Source organism: Lagopus muta, chromosome 10 (genome assembly GCF_023343835.1).
Source record: "Lagopus muta isolate bLagMut1 chromosome 10, bLagMut1 primary, whole genome shotgun sequence".
Taxonomy (NCBI): domain Eukaryota; kingdom Metazoa; phylum Chordata; class Aves; order Galliformes; family Phasianidae; genus Lagopus; species Lagopus muta.
The window spans coordinates 7,107,482-7,124,056 of NC_064442.1; the positions used below are offsets into that span (position 1 = coordinate 7,107,482).

At 46.9% G+C, this 16,575-nt stretch overlaps 1 protein-coding gene across 14 annotated transcripts in view; it reads right to left on the bottom strand.

The window, feature by feature from the left end:
• The window catches only part of NTRK3 (neurotrophic receptor tyrosine kinase 3), a 177,980-nt gene that overhangs the window by 124,157 nt on the left and 37,248 nt on the right, over positions 1–16,575 (bottom strand). For all 14 annotated transcript variants that reach the window (XM_048956263.1, XM_048956265.1, XM_048956264.1 and 11 more), the window contains 4 exons: positions 11,372–11,440; positions 4,450–4,607; positions 2,293–2,435; positions 1,450–1,591 (listed from right to left, as the gene is read on the bottom strand). In XM_048956263.1, the coding sequence (XP_048812220.1) occupies positions 1,450–1,591; positions 2,293–2,435; positions 4,450–4,607; positions 11,372–11,440 (512 nt within the window). The remainder of the gene's footprint in view (positions 1–1,449; positions 1,592–2,292; positions 2,436–4,449; positions 4,608–11,371; positions 11,441–16,575) is intronic.

A 16,575-nucleotide genomic window follows, 5' to 3' on the forward strand; every position in this document is an offset into this window, starting at 1 on the left:
CCCCAAATACAACATCTACATATGAAGTCTTAAACCCTTAGGCTGGCAACGTGTGGACCCAAAGAACAATTCTGTGCAAATACAGAGGACACAGAGAGACAGAGATCTTCTCTGAGGTTCCCATTTTCCTGAGAGCATCCAGCTGCAAAGACAATCCACAAGGAAAAATAATAAAAATTTTGGTAAAAAAAAATAATCACTGCCTTCAGCCCATCTTTTGGAAAAAAAGTGTGGTACTCAGCCACCTTGAACCATATAGCTGTGTCCCAGCCACCTCGTTTCACTCACAAGTCTAGATCTACATGTGGCTTATTCACATCTTCTTGGCAAGGATGCTTCAAATCAGGCAGCCACCTACACAGAGAAACCCAGATTTTTACTCTCTTTTGGTGTGAAATCACAGCCCGAGTGATGGGTCTGGGCAATGAGAGCAGGGGTAGCAGAAACTGTCAGCAGCTTAGAGGATTACACGGGTGAAAACAGGCATTGGCACCGTGCTTTTTAAGGTGTGGAGGAAAAACATGCTAAAATGCAGTGAAAAAAAAAAAAACAACACACCCACCTGCTAACTGATCATCTCTGAGCTGATGTGAACTTTAAATACCTCCATTCTTCAGTCCATCAATAGTACTTACTGGGAGGAAGATGAAAGAAGAAAGCATCTGCTCTCCTCTTCCCAATCCCCTGTGACTACCTTGTCTTTATAAGACCCCGTGGCTCCTACGCTAGGCTTGCAGCACATGTGGGCTCACCAAGACTAGCCAGAATCATACATGGTCCCTACTGTGCCTGGAAGGGTGCTGGGAGGTCAGGATTTCTAAACTACAAATTACAAATGCTACAGACACAGCAACATATAGTAAATCTCAACTGCTCGAGAGTGCAAAGCTCTGTAAACTTCCCCTTAAGGTCAGGTTTGTGTTGAGATATATTAGAAAGCACACAAAAAGTCAAGCTCCAAGTAGTTAAAAGTGAATAGTTGAAATGCAACACGCGTGTGCCCACATGGTGTGTGTGCTGTTTAACTTTGTAGGAGCACATCTGGGAGGAAGCACCCTAAAATCAGAGGCAAAGATCACATTGGCTTTAGCAAGGGTGACATTTAACCTCCCTCATGATACCAGGGTGAGCAACTCTTTGTAAACAAAGACAGTTTAGTCCTTCTGTGACTTTCCCCTCACTCTGTTGTACCTTCCAAGAGTTGAGCAGAGAGACATCCACCACTAGTGTGTTCCTGGGGCTCATCTGCTCTAGTGCTCATCTCTGCAAGAAATTCTGCTCAGTACTGACCTTAAGAGTGCTGAACAAGGACCCACCGCTGTGCTCAGCTCTTAATCCGCATCCAAAAAAATATCAGTGCATCACAGGCAGCAATCTGCAGTGCATCCATACAAGTCGCTGCCCTCCCTCCAGTCTCTGCACCACCAAAGTCTCCCCACTGCTACTTACAGTAGACAGTGAGCAGAACGCTGGCATTGCTCATCCCCACCACATTCTCAGCAATACAGGTAAGCAGGAACCCATTGTCCTCACTGGTGACGTTCACCAAGGTCAGGTTGATGGCATGAACATTGGTCCAGTTGAGGTTGGTCTGTATATCACAGAGAAATACAGACAGAAATCAGCATCCACTGGCTTCTCTCCTTCCTGCTACTGCCCCCAGAAGAGTATCACAGTTTCTGCGTAAGAGGCAAGAAAGGCTTTAAAATTCAAGGACAAGTAGGACCAGGGGAGGGTATCTTACATCCCATCGTTGGAGACATTGCAGGTCAGGCTGGATGGGGCTCTGAGCACCTGATCAGCTGTAGGTGTCCCTGTTCAGTGCAGGGGAGTTGGACCAGATGGCCATTAAGACTCCCTTCCAAATCAAACAAATCTATGATTCTATGAGGAGCTATTGGGATGTGGAGAGCTGCAAGTGTTGTGGTATTGGTAAACATAGCTTGTCTCTAGACAAGCTTGCTTTAGCTGCCCGTTTCAGCTACAGCTATTGCAGACACATCTGTAAACAGGTAGTTTCATTAGAGGAGACATGAGTTAAGATTCAATTAGGGAGCACTGAGATATGAAGCTATCTCATCTTCACTTTCCTGTCACACAGAGGAAAGGCTTTGCTGCCTGCAACGTCCTTCAGTGTTCTCATATGGATAAGATACCTCTATTTTCCTTACAGTCATTTCACATTTCTCACTGCACTCCACAATACCTACAGATCCCCCCATTCATAGATGTGGGGAACCCAAGGTCCCAGCCATGACAGCACCCAGCAGCACTGCACCTCCTGGGCCCTACCTGGTGTGTGTTGATGGAATGCAGATCTGCCACCGTCCAGTCAACGTCAGGCAGTGGTGATCCTGAGCCATTGCAGGTGATGACAGCATTCTCCCCTTCCCTCACCGTCAGGTTCACATGGCTCACACTGATCTCAGGGAGGTCTGGGAGGGCAGACATAGAAATTCTTAGGTGCAGGGCAGCACTGGCCACAGGACACATGTGGATACAAATCCCACCAAGCTGTTTGTCAAATTAGCCTCCAGCACTCTGCAGTGCGTAGCAGGAAGCAATGGCATGGTACTGTCCCACCAAGGAAAAGAGGGAGCATGGAGATGTGTTCCACATCCAGTAACGTGGATGCTGGAGATATGCCAGCTGACAAGATCCTCCAGAAGTTGTGTTCAGTTCTGGCTGCTCCTCCCCTCACTCAACATCCTCCCAGCCTCTTTTAGCCCCACAGATGCTGCTTTTAAGAGCAGTCACCAGTGACAAGAAAGCTGATGCACTGAGAGAGGATCCAAAGTGTCCACACCTATAGGTATACGGCAGAGTGCCCAGCACTCTGAGGAAGAACATAATCCCTCTAATTCGTAACAATCAATAGCAGATGACCAAGAATGCATCCTCATATCAACCACCACTCTCCTAACAAAAGGTGCCCTTGTTCTGCCTTGGTGGTAGCAGAACAATTCATTGATTTACGGCAGTCCTGATTCACATACCTTCCTTTCTTGGTGCTGCAGGCACCAAAAATCCTTGCAACATGAAACAAGGCCGTCTGGCTGCAATTAGAAGGGCAAAGAACATTCTGGGCTCTTCTGGGTAGGGCAGAACAGCGGTCCCCTTCCATCACACTGACCCAAAGACAGGACATCTGTGCTCTCAAATCATCACCCTGATGCCCATCTAATACCACCACTGGTGGAGGCATCGCTCCTCCCACTCCCGATTCCTACAGATCTTTTTCCCCTCAAATCCTTACAGATTATTATTCCCCTATTTGTGGAGAAAGTTACAGTGCTCTTTCAGATCTTTTTAGGTCATCCACACGCAGGCAGAGTCTGGCCAATTTCCAGGGATTAATAAAGGGACATCGTGAACTCGGAAGCAAAAAATTCATGCAAATGAAAACGCGTGCTGTCTGTGTTCTACTGCTACAAGAAATGAACTCAAATTCCTGGAACAGAGGTCAATTATCAAAGAAAGAAAACCTCTGTTTTTCTTTCTTTTTTCATCCTCTGCGTTTGACAGCTGCTCGTGCACAGACACTTTAATTGTTCTGCTGAAGGTACACGTCCTTCCCTTTATGCTACAAGAAATGCTTTCCAGTAATGGCAACAACAGAGCAAAAACTGATACCAGACAGGCAGCTGACATGAGAACAAGGTGAAAGAAAAAGGGTAAGTATTGAACGTGCCTCATTGTGCTCCTGGGGCCACTGGACTCTGTTAAACACAAGCATAAAGCAGAGCGAGATACAGTCACTCCAACCTCTTGCTGACAGAGGCAAGCTTTCAATTGAAAAGTTAAAGCAAAGAAAACGGATAGAGACGTATTTCCTAAGGGTATTTTCTCTTATCAATATACCACTTCTAGAATTTGGTAGACAGACGAAGAGCTATATGAAGCTTCTCAGGCTATCACACGGATTGATCAAAGATTTAGGACAAGAGCCTTCAGTTGTGCAAGGTAAGGTTCAGATCAGATACCAGGGGAAAATTTCTTCTCAGAAAGAATGATGCATTGGCAGAGGCTGCCCAGAGAGGTGGTGGAGTCACCATACCTGGAGACGTTCAAGAAAAGATGCAGCACTGAGGGATGTGCTCAGGAGGCATGGTGGGGACAGGCTGACAGTTGGACTAAGTGATCTCAGAGGTCTTTTCCAACTTGATTGATTCTAAGGTTTATGATTCAAGCAATAGCACTACAACAAAGAAAACCTCCCAAACCCCACGGCACCTTCGGGCACACCAAAACAGCGGCCCAACTTTTACCCAGACTCTATTTTTAATACACAAGACACCCTAATTATCTTCAGTCATGTTATCCTTGACCACACGGCAAGGTAGTGCAGCATCAGGTTCCCTACAAATGGGTTGGCTGGTTGTACCAGAGAGAGCAAGACAGGCATCCTGCCAGCACCCTCCCAGGAGCCCTGAATGGGCTGCACCTTACCACACTGGGTGATGTTCATGTCCTGCAAAAGGATGATGGCCGTGTCCAAGTTCATACAGCGCAGTTCCTGGGATTGCAGGTTGGCCTCGCCCTTCTCCTGCCAGAGCTGGATCCAGCGGATGTCACAGCTGCAGTTAAAAGGGTTCCTCTCTAATCTCCTATGGGCAGAGAGAAAGAAACGACAGTGGGGTTGGGGAAGGATAACCGGGGAGGAGCTCCTCTGCAGGATCATCTATAACACATGGTTCGCATCTCTTCCTACTCCAGAGAGGCAGATTTTGTACATCCATATGTGTTTGTGAAGGAGTGTGTGTGAATAAGGTTTTACATCTTCCAGGTCCGTGCTTGCATATACCTTTCACCATGAGGACTGCACATAGGAAAGCTTGGGTTGGAAGGAACCCCAAAACCCCAGTTCCATCTCCCTGCTGTGGGGCTCAGGCTGCCCAGGGCCCCATCCAACCAAGCCTGGAGCACTTCCAGGGATTGGGAACATCTACAGCTCAGTCTCACAGTGATGCCATCCCAACAGCTCCAACGAATCAAATTTATCCCTTAGAAAGGGGCAAGCAGCCTCACACTACCCTAACACACCGACTCACTCCTAGCACCCCACACCTGGAGGGGTCCAAGAGCCTGCTGGTGAAAGCACACCTCCAACTCCACCGCCAATGCTCAGTGAAAGCTAGCAGTGATTCTGCTGAGTACCTTATACAAACACAGCCTCCTGGTGCTCCAGGACATGAGCTAATGTGCAGGATATCATGCATTTTAATCAAATCAAACAGCACCGTGCTGAGACCCTGCTGACCTGGCCGGGAGAAATGGAAAGAAGCACTGCCTTTAATGTACTTCGTTTAAGACACTGTTACACATTTTATACACAATGGATGTTTATTATTATTGATTTTCCAACCTATTAACCATTTCATTTACATTTTTAAAGCCCTACAGCTATCTATGCAATAAGTGCAGATCTCAGCAGGGAGGAAACCTCAGTGCTCAGCCAGCACAGGAGTTACCACCAACATGAGCTGGACTGATAACATGAGCAAAACAGAGGAGAGAGCTTGAACAAACAGAATCAGTCCTTGTGAAACAGTGAAGCAGAAAACAAAGCAGTTTGTACAGCAAAAGGTGAGCTTGATAACCCCAAAGCAGAAGAGCATCTCCAAAGGTCAAACTGCTGCTTCTTGCAGCATCCAGCTCCCTGCCTCACATAGGGGGAAGCTGCTTTTCTGCTCCATTCCACACATCACTGCAAAATTCATGCTTCCTTTTACAAATTAATTCCACTGACTAACAGGATTTGGGAACAAGTTCCAAACATGCAGCTGCCATTTGTCCATAGCGGTGCTGTGAAAGCAGGAGAAGGCAGCTCCTGGTAGCACTCAGGGTTATTAAACCTGAACCCTAATGATGGCATATTGTTCTACAGGGTGATACAAACTGACACCTGCGTAACAAACTCCAAAAGTGGAGTTAAGCTCCACTCAGTGGGTTTTTGTTATTGTGTTCCCCCCCATTCACAAGCACCCAAACCTTTGTTAAAACAGCTACAAGGCTCTGACAAGAGACCTGAAGGCCAAAACGCTGAATTTAACAGGCCAGAGCAGATTAGCTCAGTGATTTGGTGGCATTCAATAAGGCATTCCCTGCTCAGGCTTCACAATCCTTTCATTGTGGCCACAGATTCAGAATCCAGGTTCTCCTGAAGACCCAACATCACTGCCACCAGCAGGGCTGGGTGCAGGACACAATACTAGTGCTGTACCTTAGGAGCAGTATGGGCTAAGAGGCACTACAAGAAGGGGAAATTCTGCTCCTTTGCAAATATCCTCATGAAACAAGGCTGCTGGGCAGAGCTGCTGTCGCAGCACTTGCAAGCAGCGCTGTAAGTAATAGAAGGCAGCCTTCCCAGCCCATTGCTAATTCATGATGGGTCATGAATAATACAGGAGCAGCGTGCGTCAAGGCAGAACTTACCCACGACCTGCCCCAACATCAGTGATGTAACACACCCTAACCCAGACCCCCACAGGGGCTTTTGCACAAATTAACTCCCATCACTGGCCAGACACGCTGAGCGCCACCAGCAGCTGGCATGGCACTGTGATGTGAACACACTGTGGGTTTCTGGATGTGTACACAGATCAGTTTTCTTCTTACACGACTGTAAAAGCACACTTGGCACATGGGAGATGCTTCTCCTCTTTGCTTGGAGCCTTCCATGCCACAGTGAGGTTTGCAGAGATTTCAATGCCTATTTCCACTCAAAATCTGCTCAAAAAAGAAAAAAAACCAAAACAAACCCTCATCTCTCTTCTCAGATCTCATCATTGTCCTAGAACTGTGGCTAGCATATATCACTAGGCACTAGATGCATCTTGAGGAGCAAAACCCCACTGGCTGGTAGGAAGCCAGCACCCTGTGCTGGAGATACAACTCTGTAAAGCATGGTGCAGCAGCCAAGAGACCTCCTCTAAGAGACCTCCTCTACTACATGGTCTGATTTTTGGGTGGTTCTGCATGGAACCAGGAATTGGACTCAATGATTCTTATGGGTACCCTCCAACAAGGAATATTCTCTAATTTTATGTGCTTACTGGATGTATCAGCATCTCAGAGACATCCAAAGCAAGAGACTCCTGTCCACGTGCATTCAGCACAGCCCACTGCTGAGAGGATAAGGATATTTCTATCACGTAGCCTTAGCCTGGAAACGCTGCCAAAGCATCTCTTGGTTACAGGCACTCAGGAGCTTTGCACACCCCCACATCTTCCTGATGGTCTCGTTAACATGGAAAATGCCTGTGAGAAGCAGTGAGCATCGTGGCTACAGGCACATTGGGCTCCATACAGGAGCAGAGCTGCTTTCTGCACCAGAGGAACTGGCCTGAAAAGGGACAAAACCCATAACGTGTGCCAGCATCAGCCAGCAGGCAAAGTATCTGGGCAAGATCTGAGCACGCAGGGCACCAGCACTGTGCTCAAGTCTGGGACAGGAGGAAATGTGGACAATCATGCCCGGCACCAGTATTCCAAGTAGAAGGACTTCATACCCAAATCAGTGATTTTTTTTTTGGACTAGGCAGCTAACCAAGGCACACACCTTATCCCAGGTCTCATCAGCTAAAACAAAGCTGTCTGCAGCTACAGCCTCTCAGAGGGCAGCAGCTCAGATTGTTGCCACACTCCCGCTGTCTGTTTTCATTCACATAAAGCTGCTCTTGAGCTTTGGTATGCCTGCAATTAAAACACTCTCATCCTTCAAGACACAGCCCGTTTCCTTAAGCTCAAGAACCAAAATGTGCCCAGTGGGCAGAGAACTAAACCTATTTTCATTTCCCATTTCTGTTTCCCAGCACTAGTGCTTCTCTTGGGGGCGCAGGTGTTGTTTTCACCTCCTTCCAGAAAGGGATGGGACCCAAAGGGAAGAGCTCTGATAGGGAGCAACACACACTGTCCAACATCCACACTGGCTAACGCATGGAGCAGGCAAGTACCATCATCTTGCTACAGCTGCATTAGTGCAACTGTTGGTGGCAGTAAGTTTTTAAGCTAAAGGCACAGACATTAAGCTGGGCTCATCACACCAGAGAGCTTGCCATGCCCCATTCCCAAAGCATCTTGTGTAGCATTGTAGAAATGTACTGCAGGCTGAGCTGGCAGGGACTACTTGTATTAGAAATGCTGACAGTCCAGGCAGAGAAACAAGATGTTCAGGACTACAGCATTTTATCCAACCAAGGAAGTAATTGGATCCAGAGTCTTAGGCCTTTCCGGGAAGGAATTTCTTGAAATGTCAGCCCTAAGCTCTCTGAGGACGTGACAAAGGAAGCCAAGGACATGACAGAGGAAACCAGCTGTGACTTCTGGATAAGAAAGGCTCTAAGTCCAATGTTTATGAGCTGTTGCAAGTGTCAGATGCTTCCTTGTGCACGCTCAGCTTGCTTCAGGCTTTGGAGAGCTGTGCACACATTAGCTCCAGCCCTGTCGGTCAAGGTCAGCCTCTGCCGTGGGAATTTGGGCTGGAGTTACAGGAAACCATTCCAAGTCTTGTTCTGGCCAGAAGGAGAAAGAGATAATACTCTTTGGAAGCATGCCTCATTTTTGCCATCCTTTCTTCAGTGAGTCATCACTGGAAAAGCTCCACTCTGTTCAACGCTTCTGCTTTAAAGTAATATTCCTAGCTTGAGACAGTTTGAATGCAGACTGGCAGCTCTTTCAAGCCCCAGGTTCCCATTCACCTGCCTGCTCTCACAGCGCGGCGTGATTTTCATATTAGCATTCGGCTCATCTCAGTGCTCACCATGGCTTTGTCAGGTTTTATGTTCCCATATGGAGATCTCCATCACACACAGTAGCAGTTCCTCCATCCCAACACTTTTCCAGAGACAATCCTCCCATCTTCTCCAGCCTTGGGCTTCTGCTTCTGCACAGGCCCCAGCTCCTTGCCACCTCCTTCCTCTCCAGAGGGGTTTTGGCTTCACGTAAATCCTTCATGTAACTCCCTTTCTGGTTTTCACCAGTGCTTCACGCTCACTTTATGTAGGCCATATATTCCATCTCCCTTCCAAATTCTGGGAGCCTGCTTGGTGCTCAGCATGCCAAAAAACTGTCTTCTACTCACCCATCCTCTGCATTTCTAAAAAAAAATTACAAATAAAAATTCCACTTTTGCACATCCTTTTCTAATTTCTCTGCAGCCTGGAGACTTACTTTTATTTAAAGGCCCCAGTGCTCAGAACCACGGCCACTCCACAAGAGAAATATTTCTTCACCTTAGTTTCCAACTTCTTTATGTGAATGATTATTCAGAGCCTATAGCTTAGGCTACATTCCCACGTGATCTTTTCTCTCAAACACAAAGTTCAGCAGTTTCCTGGCCATGGGAAGGACACAAGCACATCAACACTGGCTTCCCAGTGGATATCATCTGAAGCATTCCTCCTCTTTCATGCTTTGGGAAGCAGTAGCATCATGTTATTTGGGTGCATCCTACCCGTGCTGACATGGAAGAGGTTCCATAGTGATGAGAAACCCAGAGGGGACACATGACAAGAAATATCAGTGACAAAGCACTTCTCCAGAAGAAAATAAACTTGACCAGGCTCTCATTCCAGCTCCCAGACAGGGTTCTTGTTGATCACTCAAGCCCATGCCACAGGGCGATGCCAAGAAGCCTTTCAGAGCACAGTGGCAGAGATGACCAGCCAAGCTGGGCATTGCCAAGAAACTCCAATGAAAATGCTGACAACACAATTCATAACAGAACGGCTGTCCATCTCCCATCTCTTTCCTATTACCCAGCCCCATGATTTCCCATGTGCCTACCCACATTACTTCTTTCATTAATCAGGGCTCGTTATCTCTGAGTGCAGCTCTGAGCACATTTCCAACAGGAGCCAAACCATTCACTTTATTTCCCTTTGCCAGGCTGCAGAGCCCTGGCCTCGAGTGACTCTGCTGACACAGACTGCAGCCACCTCCAGCACACCAGCTTCCCTGCCAGCATCCGCTGTTCACTATGGATGTATTCAGCATCTGATGGGACATGCACCATTCAGTGCCCAAAAAGCAGCATCTCAATTCCCTCTTTGTCTGGCAGTGGTCTTTTGAGCCCCATTTGTTCTAGCAGACCTGGGGCACACCCAAAGAAGAAAAAAAAAAATATATATATATATATATATATATATATATATATATATATATATATATATATATATATATATATAAGCAGAGAAATGAAACAACAGAAATGAGCCACTTTGGAAGCATCGCCATTGATCTGCAGGATCACTGTGATCCCAGGCTCTGCTGATGCCTCTCACCCAGGACTGCAGCCCCTTTTGCACCTCCACGCTTGGGTCTTTCTGAGGCAGCAACCATCAATCTGAATTTTACCAAACAGTGCAATGATAATAAGTAAAGGTCTAAGAATACAAATGACTCATGCTATTAAACTTGAAACCTGAGCCAGGCTTTAAAAATATTTAGAGCAATCAGCAAGGGGACAAATTCCAAGTTCAGCATTTTACATTTGCAAGCCAGATTCCCCATCAGAAGGGCGTTCCTCTATTTCTAATATCACTATTAGTATTTTTCATTTAACAATTTGACAGAAATAAAATGCACTGCAGCAACACCGGTGATAACACACTTACTCCCACTTGAAAGACTGTCTTTATTCTTTCATAAGTCACTTCCAGCTTACAGCTCTATTGATCATCGGTGAGGATGAATGGAGCTTCCCAGGATCCTCTGGGAGAAATCCTACATATATATATATATATATTTTTTTTTTATACCTACCAAACAACTATTTCTAAAATCCAACAAAACAGGTCATCGGGGCAACACTCCATTGATTTCATGTCCATTTATTCTTCAAGCACAGCACTGAATGCTCCATCAATAATTCAACAGGCTGAAGGCCACTGGTGCCCCAGGAGGGACAACTATCTCATCATGCACACGGGAGCTGGCAGGTACCTCAATTGCTAGAGAGCAAGGGAGTCACCCACCCAAAAATCAGGATTGTTTCTAAAGCCTGACCAGAAGTGAAAAATACACATATAACAGTTGGAGGGTAAGGCCAACCATGAGGACCAAGTCTTTGAGAAGATCCACTCCAAATCTTGCCCAATGAGTATATCTTACATGTTCCTAGCATTAGTCAACCATTTACTACCCCAAGAATGACCTGTTCATCATCCTGATGTTAATTAGCCAGCCGCTGCAATGCTAAAAGAGAAGCAGTTCTGCTCTGGTGCTCCCATAGCCAGGAAACCCTCCCAAAGAAGGCGCTGCCCAATAGAGTTCTAGATAATTATTCACAGGCTTCGAAACAGCTCTATGTAAAGAACCTCCTCTCAGCCTCCCCTTTAATTCCAGGAAGAACCTCCAGGATAGAACTTACAGGTCAAAGAGCCGCAGCGTCTGGAAGAGTTGCCATGACAAGGTGGTGAGCCGGTTACCAGAGAGGTCTCTGAAAATTAACAAGAAAAAAGGAGTCATGGTAAATAATTCCTCCTGCATGCAGCCCTACTTCCACCGCAGGGCCCATCATCTGCTACAGCGCTGTCAAACAGTTTAGGACCCAATTCAGGTTTCCTAATGAGAGATTTTAAATGAAGCTGAACCTGAATGGAAGCTCCTTATTTTATTTTTCATGTAGAGGGTGGTGCCTGAGAAGGTTGTGGATGCTCCATCCCTGGAGGCATTCAAGGCCAGGCTGGATGTGGGCTCTGGGCAGCCTGGTCTGGTGGTTGGTGACCCTGCACGTAGCCAGGGGGGTTGAAACCAGATAGTCATTGTGGTCCTTTTCAACCCAGGCCATACTATGATTTTATTCCACCCTCCCACAGGGGAAAGTGGTTTATATCCTGCTGCAATACTAAAAGAAATAATAGTAATAATTCAGACAGTAAGATTTGCCTGATTCTTGCCTGTGAATCTGGAGCTCAACCAACCATGAGCAGAAAGAACAAGTCTAATTTTGTAAGCTGAACAAAAATTAAGTAAAACTGTCACGTTAAAAGTATTAACACCCGAGCTGTAACAACAGAACAATGATTACCCAAGGTATTATCGTATGGTACCTAGTAGCCATGCATTACAGTATCCCGTTATGGCTGTTTGCTGCTTGCACCCAGGGGTATCACCACCACAGCAGCTAACAGCTCCCTATCCCTCTCTCCATCTGTCCAAACTTGCAGAAACATAAATCTCATCTACCTGGGAGAGCCTTGCAACCCAGCAGATATCGCCTCTTCAGCTGGAAGCCAGGGGGGATAAAAGAGTGCAAAATCAAACTAAGAATTACTAAAAGAGAAACGATGTTCTGGGGACAAGCTAGGCAGGGAGGAGGCAGCCACACAAAGAGAAGAGCCTCGGATTTCCGACAGCACAACATGATGATAAGGAAACTGCTGTCTGCAGCCTTCCTGGGGATGCCTGGGGTGAGCAGAGGGGGGTTGGCAGAATCCCAGATCTGCCTGTATCTATCCTAGCATTCAGAGCTCCAGGAAACACAGGAGGTGACTCCTTACATCTCTCAGAGTATGCTTCCATTGCCATCACTTCTCATCCCGTTGGGAGCTCTGGATCCATCCCACACACTGTTGGGCTCCCCCACAAAGCCCTGCTCTGAAATTCTACAGTTAGGAATGGGGAGCTCACTGCAGCTCTGACACCAAACCAGCATCCCAATGGCTCTCCATGAGCGTGGAAGGCACAGAATCCCAAACATCCCAACAGCTCAGTGCTGCATCATTAGATTCTGCTTGTGCCTCTCAGACTGCCCCACTGTGTAAACCACTGCAAACCACAGGCACTTTATTTTGCATGACTAAGATTCCATCCCCCCACCCCTCAATTCTTAATGCTGTAGACAAATTGATTCCAGCCTCCAAAGTTTAGGGAGGAGGCAAAAATAGCAGGTGATGTTAAACAAGGGAAAAGTTAAAAAAAAAAAAAAAAAAAAATTGCCAAACTCTTTCCTTTATCCACCCTGGAGCACTCAGCACCTGGGAAGTTTGCAAAGACAGATGAAAAGTAGGAGGGGAAGGAGCAGATCACTGCTAGAAAGAAATAAGACAGTACACTCCCTCCCCCTACACAGAGAGGAGAGGGAAGCATAACAGGGGATGCATGAGAGACAGCAAAATGTGGGAGAGAGGCAGAGATGCAGAGGAGGGAAGTGAGTCTTGCTAGAATGTCCTTTCTCAAAGGTCATGTTTTGCTACATTAGGCAGAAATGTCAAGAGAAAATTGGATTCTGAAAGAGAAGAGAAAAAACAACAGGCTTTTCACGCAAATAAGGGAATCAAAAATAGCATGATCATGTTATTACAATTTAGGGCACAGGGAGATGGAGGAAGGAAACGTCCTCACTAACGCAAGAATCTTCGCCATGCAGATGTGCTCAGCTCTTCTCCTTCAGTCCTTGGAAACCAACTCCTACCACCCACATCCCAACCCCAGAAAGCTACAACCCACGCTGAGCATTGGGCAAGGTGAGTCCTCACTTGCATGCATCTGATCTTGCCCCAGTCACATCAGACATCTGTGTCAGTAAGGTCCTTGTACAAGGCCTGGATATCAGCATGGACACAGAACAGGGCTGCATCCACAAATGCAACAGAAAATCATGTCATTTAGGTCACAAAGCCAAACACCTGAAACCCTACAGGGTTTCAGTCCTGCTCTCTTACGCATGCGTTGAGTCCATCTGCCAACTGTTGTGGCAGAAGATGCAGAGCTGCTACAGGAAAACCTCTCTGCACAACTTCAATCCCTCCCCAGAATAGATCCATCCCCTGTGCTGGATGGGGCAGGCTTCCTGGGGAAAATAGCATGTGATTATGTAATTAGAGATAGTATCACAGTACATGCACACGAGGAGATTAAATTATGGCTCCACGGGTGAATGGAGCAATGGCATTTTATAACCAATTCAGCATTTGTAAGGTTCCCTCTGTTCTGTGGCCACGCACAGTGAGTTTCCCAGGCCAAAAGCCCCTTTTTGCTTCCATATCCCCATTGCTTCTATTGCTGGAGCCCACCTTCTACCTATCACTCTCCAAACTACTCCTAAACACTTCTCATGGGTTGATGGACTGGATGATCTTAGTGATCTTTCCAACCTTAATGATTCTATGATCTCTTTATCCACACCCTATGACCTTCCAAGCCCTTGCATCCTTGCATTCCCAGTGTCCCAACAAGAGCTGCTACCCTTCATCTCCTCCATCTGCTCCCAAATGTCCTCTGCAAAACTCCCTCCAACTGGATCAAGATTTGTTCTGCCTCTATAAAGTCCTAGAGAAAACTAGATGCTACCAAACATGAAAGCTCACATAGCTCCTGAGAAACCCAGACCATTTACCTGGGAAATCCACAGAAGTCACTAGTAATAATAGAGGATTTTTTGATTCATTTGAATATTGGCACACTCACATACAGAAGGCAAAAATAAGCCTTTTCTACACGACCTGCTATTTGACAAGCAGAATTCCTCCCTCCACAAAAGGAGAGTGTGGGTACCTTGGGATGGAAGCATCACACCAGTATTTTCCGGCTTAAACCCAACAGCCCATTTTCCCTCTATCTGCTGCCTCAGCCATCGGAGCAGGTTTTGTTTGAAACCAGACAGAAAGCATCAGAAAAAAAAATAAAAATGGATTGAGCCAGGAGCAGACACCCAACACAGAAAACTTCAGCCTGAGCAATTAAAATCTGGCAGAGGTATAGGAAGATCGAAACAATCCTGTAGGAGAGCGTGCCAGACAATCTTTATAACAGCCTGTGCATCAGCTCCACCTGTAATAAAGTATGGCACATCACATGTCGAGGAGACACCTGAGAGAGAAGCAAGACACCTTATCTGTGTATTTCACACTGGCAAACAGAAGCCTGTTTCAGGACATAGCTGTGGCAATCTGGCTGAGGAATGAGAAGAGAGAAAAGAGGACCAATCCTTTCGGTCCCTGTGCACGAGGAACACATGGGGATTAGGAAAGCATCACCTTCTGCACAGGACCCTCACTCCTGTGCTTAGAATCCTAGAATTATTTGAGTAGGAATGGGCCCTTCAAGGCCACCTGGTCCGACTCCCCTGCACTGAACAGGGACACCTACAGCTGATCAGGGGCTCAGAGCCCCATCCAGCCTGACTGCAGTGTCTGCAGGGATGGGGCACCCAGCACCTCTCTGGGCAATCTGTGCCACAGCCTCACCACCCTGATCAGGAGAGGAGCCCAGTTCCAGGCAGCCCATAGTGAGTGGTCTTCCACGAAAAAGAAAACAGCGTGTTCTTCTTTTCCCTCAATTACCCTGCTGCCAAAAGAGTTCCCACTATTAAAGCCATTTTTATTCAGCTAAATTAAGCTGGATGCCTCATTAATGACAGCAACAAGCTAAAGCCCCTGTAATTAAACTGTAAGCTATATTATGTGGTTCAGTCCAACATGATGTCAGCAGCTCTGCTGGGGAGGGACTCTACTTGCCTGTCCCTCCTCCACTCACCCTCCTTTCCACCATGAGGCATCCAATTCTGCATGAGGGAAATTTTCCACGCATTTTAATAACGTGGTGCCACTCTGGATCACGGGAACAGAGCAGCCAGGGTTGGAGGAACTCAAACAAGGGCCAGACACAAATTAGAGATGAGGCATACATCATACATCTCCAGCTGCCTTCCCCAAAACTGAATGCCTTTCCTTAATGCGTTAGATCTATCCCCAGCCAGTCCCAGGAACTGTGGAAATACAGACAGACCTCACCACAAAGCAGACTCTGCAAGTACTGGACTCAGCTGAAATTCCCCATAGCTCAGCACAAAGCCCCAGCAGGACACACCTGAACCAGAGCCTACAAAGCATCAGAGAGTGCCCAGCACACACAAGCTTCATATATGGAAAACACAGTCAGGTAAGTCAGCAGTGTCCAGGTCTTCACTGCTCTAGACACACCAGAATAAAAAAGCTATCAAGGTTTAAATTCCCTTTGTGATTATGGACACCGTAACTCGCTCCTTGCTTCCAAATGTATCCACAATATTGTGCAGTGCTTTACAAGGCATCCAAACTCGTATCACATCCCATCATATCACTCCCCCCAAATTATTTATTGTGCTAATAACCATAACTTGTGATAAACTCCCAAACTCAAGGCCCCTTGCACTGAAGGAGAGCATCAACAGTGGGAGCCCTGCCACCCAAAAGATGTGACACCAGAGAGGGGCAGCCCAGCATCCCTTCATGCCTCCTAGTTCCTATATCATAATTTGTAAAACTCAAATGCCATTGAAACAGGATGGAAGGGGGTGGAGAGGGGTGCCTCCTCCGCGCTGTTCTTTAAATAACAGCATAGTAACGCAGAAGCTTCAGAGCACAGCAGGGCAGGGGCGTGTGGCACCACAGCTCCAGCACATCTATTCCACACCTCTCCTCCCACCACCTCTGCCAACAGCCTGCAGCCCAGCCCTGAGCCCTCAAAGGCCATCTCCACGATGCCTCCATGCCCTCCAGCTCATCTCATTCAAGGAACCTGCCAGCTTCCCAGCTGCACTAAGCTTTTTTGGAGACATATCATCCCTCAGAGCTCATCGTTGCTCACGGT